This window comes from Poecilia reticulata, linkage group LG17 (assembly GCF_000633615.1).
Source record: "Poecilia reticulata strain Guanapo linkage group LG17, Guppy_female_1.0+MT, whole genome shotgun sequence".
NCBI lineage: Eukaryota > Metazoa > Chordata > Actinopteri > Cyprinodontiformes > Poeciliidae > Poecilia > Poecilia reticulata.
In genome coordinates, this window is record NC_024347.1 from 8,859,149 (window position 1) to 8,866,000 (window position 6,852).

Sequence of the window (6,852 nt, forward strand, 5' to 3'; positions counted from 1 at the left end):
CGCTTTGCCCGTCGGTACCCATCAGCTGTTTCTGGAGTCCCACAGGTCAAAAAGGCCCAATAGGACTCCTTCTTCAGCTTGACAGCATCCCTCAGCAAAGGTGTCCACCAACGGGTTCGAGGGTTGCCATCACGACAGGCACCAACAACCTTGCGGCCGCAGCTCCGATAAGCCGCCTCGGCAATGGAGGTACGAAACATGGTCCACTCAGACTCAGTGTCCCCCCCCTCTCCCGGAACTTGTTCGAAGTTCTGCCGGAGATGGGAGTTAAAGCTCCGTCTCACAGGGGACTCAGCCAGACGTTCCCAGCAGACCCTCACTACACGTTTGGGCCTGCCAGATCTGACCGGCTTCCTCCCCCACCACCGGAGCCAACACACCACTAAGTAGTGGTCAGTAGACAGCTCCACACCTCTCTTCACCCGAGTGTCCAAGAAATACGGCCGCAGATCCGATGAAACGATGACAAAATTGATCATCGAACTGTGGCCTAGGACAGTGGTTCCCAACCTTTACCGTGGACCGGTCAAGACTTGAAAAATTTTGCTGTGGCCCGGCGGGGGGAGGCGGTGTTGGTGTTCCCGCTAAATCCTGAATATATCCAATTTGGGTTGTCTTGGAGTTTTTATCGCAACCTGTGGGGTTTTTCCTGTCTGGGAATGAGAATACGACCTGCTGAATGTGACAGGTAGCCAATCAAAAAGCGCGGTGACGTAAGAATAGAGGGGAATCCCAAACAGCTGACATATCGCGCAACTGAGTCCGGTGGATATCGGAGATATGTGGAAATATTTATTATTATATGTAAAGGTCATTATTATATATGTTTATTACACTGCTCAAAAAAATAAAGGGAACACTTAAACAACACAATATAACTCCAAGTAAATCAAACTTCTGTGAAATCAAACTGTCCACTTAGGAAGCAACACTGATTGACAACAGGGACCCTCGTCGGGTCAATCASTGTTGCTTCCTAAGTGGACAGTTTGATTTCACAGATGTTTGATTTACTTGGAGTTATATTGTGTTGTTTAAGTGTTCCCTTTATTTTTTTGAGCAGTATATGTTTATTCAGTTAAAAATGTTAACTATGAAAAGACATATTCACCTCCAAATCATAGGGCAGCAAATAGAGCGGCTGCTCCCGTCGTCTTTTTTCCACCGCCTTTTTTTTTTGTTACGCCTTTTATCTCTTAAAATGAGTCCACAAAATATCACTATTGCTTCTACATAATCATCCATGTTTGGTTATTCTAAATTCCCGCTATGTTGGGGGTTTTACTGAATTATCCTCTGGAATCGGGATGTTCGTGACTGGAATTGGTTCGTGTTGCTCCTGCCTTGGACACACGAACCGATCGAACCTCTTGTTCTTTTATCAGCTCTGTGGTCACAGAGGTTTGGAGAATCGTCCGACAATTCTTAAATCTTTCCATCTAAACCAGACTTAAGACTCACAAGCTCTACTCATCTCCTCTTGAACGCAGTCCAAACGCTCTGACTACGGTCGGTATGGTAAAGTGTATATATCCCTTCTAAATAAGATACAGATGTGCCACAAAAACGAATGTTTTACTTTCTTAAAAATTTTAACTCACGATAATGACTAACGGGAGCCCTGAGCTTGTTTCTCTGGAGCGAGACGGTCCCATCTGGGTGTGATGGGAGACAATAACACCCGAAGTGCATCTTATATCCACAGCCTGCTTAGTCTCTACGTGGCGAAGCAGCTTGAAGCTTCATTGCCTCATTAGCAGCCGGTCGCCGCATGTTATGCAGAGCAGCTTGTAATGTGGGAGTCACCTACCGGTCCGGGATAAATCCATTCTCCTGTCTCTTCTCTGGGCCTTTTCCCCTTTGCAAAGGAACTTTCCAAAGACATCTGATCTGTTTCTTACTCATTTTGCTGCTTGTGGCCTCAGTGTTGGCGCACAAGTAACCGAGAGAATCCGGTTAAAGGATTTTCAAAATAAAAGATCCTCCAGACTCAAATAATAAATAAAACGGAAATATTTCACTATTTCTTGGGCTGCCCAGTACCAATTGGTCCACGGACTGGGGGTTGGGGACCACTGGCCTAGGGTGTCCTGGTGCCAAGGGCACATATGTACACCCTTATGCTTGAACATGGTGTTCGTGATGGACAATCCATGACGAGCACAGAAGTCCAACAACAGAACAACCACTCGAGTTCAGATCGGGGGGGGCGTTCCTCCCAACCACGCCTCTCCAGGTCTCACTGTCATTGCTCACGTGAGCGTTGAAGTCCCCCAGTAGAACAAGGGAGTCCCCAGGAGGGGCACTCTCCAGTACCCCCTCTAAGGACTCCAAGAAGGGTGGGTAATCTGAACTGTTGTTCGGCCCGTAAGCACAGACAACAGTCAGAACCTGTCCCCCCACTCGTAGGCGGAGGGAGGCTACCCTCTCGTTCACCGGGGTRAACCCCAACGTACAGGCGCCMARATGGGGGGCAACAAGTATGCCCACTCCMGCSCGGCGCCTCTCACCGTGGGCAACTCCAGAGTGGAAGTACGTCCAGCCCCTCTCAAGGAGACTGGTTTCGGAACCAGAGCCATGCGTCGAGGTGAAGCCGACTTTTCCTAGCCGGAACCTCTCAGCCTCACACACTATCTCCTGTTCCTTCCACACCAGAGGTGACGTTCCACGTCCCAAGAGCCAGCTTTTGCAGCAGAGGATCAAACCGCCAGGGTCCCCTCCCTCGGCTGCCGCCTGTAACACACTGCACCCGACCCCTTTGGCTCCCCCGGACAGGTGGTGAGCCCATTGAGAGGGGGACCCATGTCCCCCGGGCCGGAGCCCGGCCGGGCTCCGTGGGTAAAAGCCCAGCCACCAGGCGCTCGCCATCGTGCCCCACCTCCAGGCCAGGCTCCCAGTGTGGGCCCCAGTGACCCGCGTCTGGGCGAGGGAATGCCAGATCCAAAGTTGTTGTGCATCATAGGGGTCTTCAGGCTGCACTTTGTCTGGTTCCTCACCTAGGACCTGTCTGCCTTGGGTAACCGTACCAGGGGCATAAAGCCCCAGACAGCATAGCTCCTAGGATCATTGGGACACTCAAATCCCTCCACCACGATTAGGTGGCAGCCCAAGGAGACTATTAAACTATTATTTTTAAATTAGACAATTTAATTTCACATAATTATCACGGTAGAAGTCATTTGTTTGTTAAATACTTAATGAAACATATTTACCGTGTTTGATGTTTGTTCTGAACGACGTGGTACTCTCTGACTAACGAGATAATTAGTCCAAATTTGTCGTTTATTTGAACGTTCAGAAACTACAGCGGCTGTGATGAGGCACAGGTAAGGTAAACAAAGGTAAAACAACCCGAACAGGTGATCAACTCTAAACCACTCACCTTTTTACTCTCTCTCTCTCTTTGTCATTTAAGCACACCTGTTGCCGTGGCAACCGCTCGCTCCTCGAGCCGAGGACAGATTACATTAAAAACATTTAGTCCATTACGATATTAGGTTTTCAGGCTTGATATTTATTTTGTGATTATTAATAAGCTCCCTGAACACAGCGGTGGTTGATTAGTTCATTTTAAACTCCTGCTCTGCTAGTTATTTTGATAATGGAACCGAAACGCACAGAATTGCGCAACAACTTGTTGAAACAATCACTGAGATTATTATTTTTGTTAGGTCATTAATTTGAAAATGTTTTGTTGATTTTTGTTTTTGTTCTTTAATAAAGTTATGAACGTTTTTGATAAGCGAGTCAGAGGACGTGCTGGTCTCAGCGTCCTGACGGCGTTCAGTTTCTCACCTGATGCCGAGATCGACTCAAAACCTTCCGCGATCGTGTCGCAGCCCTGCTCTAGTGAAGCACGAAGAAATTGGTAGGGAGGGAGGGGGGGAAATATTTATTAACTGATTAAGTTGTGGATGCATTCACGGCTGCACAGTGAACCCATTCATTTTTTACAGTAGACAGCCGCCCCCCTCTCTTACAGGTACTGCGTACCCCCGCTAAATCTTCTAGGGGTACGCAGTACCTGACCACACCCCCTCACTTTCACCCTTGCTCTTATGGTTATATTTGTATTAATATTTAGCACATTGCTCTCCGGGAATGTGTGGTACCAGGCCCTTTGATACGGGCTGTCAGGTCCATGTATGACTGGTGTCAGAGTCTGGTCCGCATTGCCGGCAGTAAGTCGGGGTGATTTCCGGTGAGAGTTGGACTCCGTCAAGGCTGCCCTTTGTCACCAATTCTGTTCATTACTGTCATGGACAGAATTTCTAGGCATAGCCTAGGTGTTGAAGGGATCCATTTTGGTGGCCTTAGGATCACATCTCGGCTTTTTACGGCTGATGTCGTTTTATTAGCGTCATCCAGCTTTCACTGGAGCGGTTCACAGCCGAGATGAGGATCAGTGCCTCCAAATCTAAGGCCATGGTCTTGAGCCGGAAAAGGGTAGAGTGCCTTCTCCGGGTCGGGGGGGTCGTCCTGCCTCAAGTGGAGGAGTTTAAGTGTCTTGGGATCTTGTTCAGAATTGAGGGAAGAAGGGAGCGGGAGATTGACAGGCGGACTGGCACAACATCTGCAGTGAAGCAGGCGCTGTACCAGTTTGTCGTGGTGAAGAGAGAGCTGAGTCAAAAAGTGAAGCTCTATATTTACCAGTTGATCATCTATGGCCATGAGTTTTGGGTCATGACCGAAAGAACAAGGTCATGACCCAAATCTCATGACTCATGACCCTGCGGCTGAAATAGGTTTCCTCCGCAGGGTTGCTGGGCTCTCCGTTAGAGATAGAGTGAGAAGCTCGGTAATCCGGGAGGGACTCAGAGTAGAGTCGGTGCTCCTTCACATAGAAAGGAGCCAGTTGAGGTGGCTCGGGCATTTTAGGGTTAGAATGCCTCCTTGACGCATCCCACATCCCACTGGGAGGAGGCCCTGGACTGGGTCCTCCCCGGTTTCTCGGCTGGCCTGGGAATGCCTTGGAAGTCTCCCGGAGGAGCTGAGTCTGGGCCTCCCTTCTTAGGCTGCTGACCCTGCGACCCGACCCCCGTAGAAGATTGATGATTTAACACATTTGATGGAGTAGCTTGTCAACGAATAAGCAATTTTTACTTGGAGATCAATAATGAGTGTGGTAAACCACAATTAGTGGAAAGATTTTTTGTGTAGTGCAGTTGGTTTAGCAAGTTTTGTTACAGTATTTTTACTATTGAATTTTAGTTTTGATTTAGACTAAAATCTCATTCTGTATTTAAACATCACTTTTCTCGGTTCTTTTCTGGACTTAATTGCTATGGCAACCAATCAGCTTTACATTTTAAGAAAATCTTCACTTGAAATTTGAGTATTTTCAGTTAAGGGAAGTTGGACTACAAGAACATTGTAGTAGGGTGTTCAGAGATTTTGTGACAACATATTGTGGCATTAAAATGTCTGTGTTTCTTGTCCAGGGCCACCTTGTCTTGTCAATAATGTTTATTTGCATAATCTGCAGCTCCACATGTGGCAGAAATGGTGTGTGCAGATCCCCGAGGAGATCTGGAGAAGGTCACATCGGGGTTGCAGAGGAGGAAACAAACAATGGCGGAGAGCAAAAAGGAAGAAACAACAGAGGCTTATGGAGAAGAGAAGTTATAAGCTGTTTCTCCCCTCTGTTGGGTAAGATTAGATCGATGGCTAACAAAATAGATGAATTAACATTGTTGTCCAGGAGTCGGAAGGAATACTGGGAATATAGTTTAATGTGTTTTACGGAGACATGGCTGCACCCACACATTCCTTATACCAATGTTACCATCGAGGGATACGGGACCATGTGGGCTGATGGGGATTGCACCGAGAGCAGTAAGTGGAAAGGAGGCAGGCTTGCCGTTCTAGTAAACAACCGTTGGTGCAATCCTGCTCATATAACAGTGAAGGAGAGAATCTACTGCCCGGACGTTGAACTGTTGGCGGTTGGTCTTCGTCCGTTTTACCTGCTAGTGAATATTCCCATGTTGTCACGGTGACTGTTTACATGCTCCCTCTGCTAACCCCATGGTGGCCTGTGACGTCATCCACTCCTCTGTAGCTCACTTGTAGACTGAACATCCAACTGCATTCGTGATTATTTTGGGTGATTTTATTCATGTCACCATGGACAAAACCCTGCCCAACTTCACCCAGTATGTGAGCTATCCCACCTGAGAAGAGAGAACTCTGGACCTGCTGTATGCTAACATAAAGGATGCATACAGTTCCTCTCCTTCTCCTCTCCTTCCATTCAAAGATTGATCATAACTTGGTGTCCTTCAGTCCTTGGTGAAGAGCCAGACTGCAACCATGAGGATAGTGAGGATAGGGTCAAAGGAGGTAACCGAGACACTACAAGGATGTTTTGAGACCACTGACTGGCATGCACTCTGTGAGCTGAATGTGGAGGACACTGATGAGCTCACTGAGTGCATAACACATTACATCAACTTCTGTCTTGACTCTATCATCCCTACTGAGACAGTTTATTGTTACCCAAATAACAAGCCCTGGCTAACAAAGGAGATCAAAACCATCCTGAATGAGAAGAAGAGGGCTTTCAGAGATGGCAACAAGGATGATGTGAGAGTAATTCAGAGGTTCTTGAAAGTGAAGATCAGAAGAGCTAAAGAGGAATATAAGAAGAAGCTGGAGAGGAAACTCCAGCAGGAAAACATGAGAGGTCTGGAGAGGGATGAGGACTATCATCGGGTTCAGATCAGCAGGCTGTGGAACGCTTGAGGGTAACGTTGACAGAGCCAATGAACTCAACCTGTTTTTCAACAGATTTGACACTGTGGCCCCTGTACCTCCTGCTCACACTCCCATCAATGCCACTGCTGCTGTCCA

General features: G+C 47.6%; 1 protein-coding gene across 3 annotated transcripts in view; it reads left to right on the forward strand.

Annotated features, from left to right (window-relative positions):
* cnpy1 (canopy FGF signaling regulator 1) overlaps window positions 1-6,852 on the forward strand; it is a 42,967-nt gene that overhangs the window by 24,789 nt on the left and 11,326 nt on the right. Inside the window, exon 6 of one of the 3 annotated variants that reach the window (XM_008433555.2) lies at window positions 5,486-5,649. The exons of the other annotated variants lie outside the window; for them this stretch is intronic. Within the exon in view, the coding sequence (XP_008431777.1) occupies window positions 5,486-5,628 (143 nt within the window). The 3' untranslated portion in view covers window positions 5,629-5,649. The remainder of the gene's footprint in view (window positions 1-5,485; window positions 5,650-6,852) is intronic. 3 annotated transcript variants of the gene reach the window in all.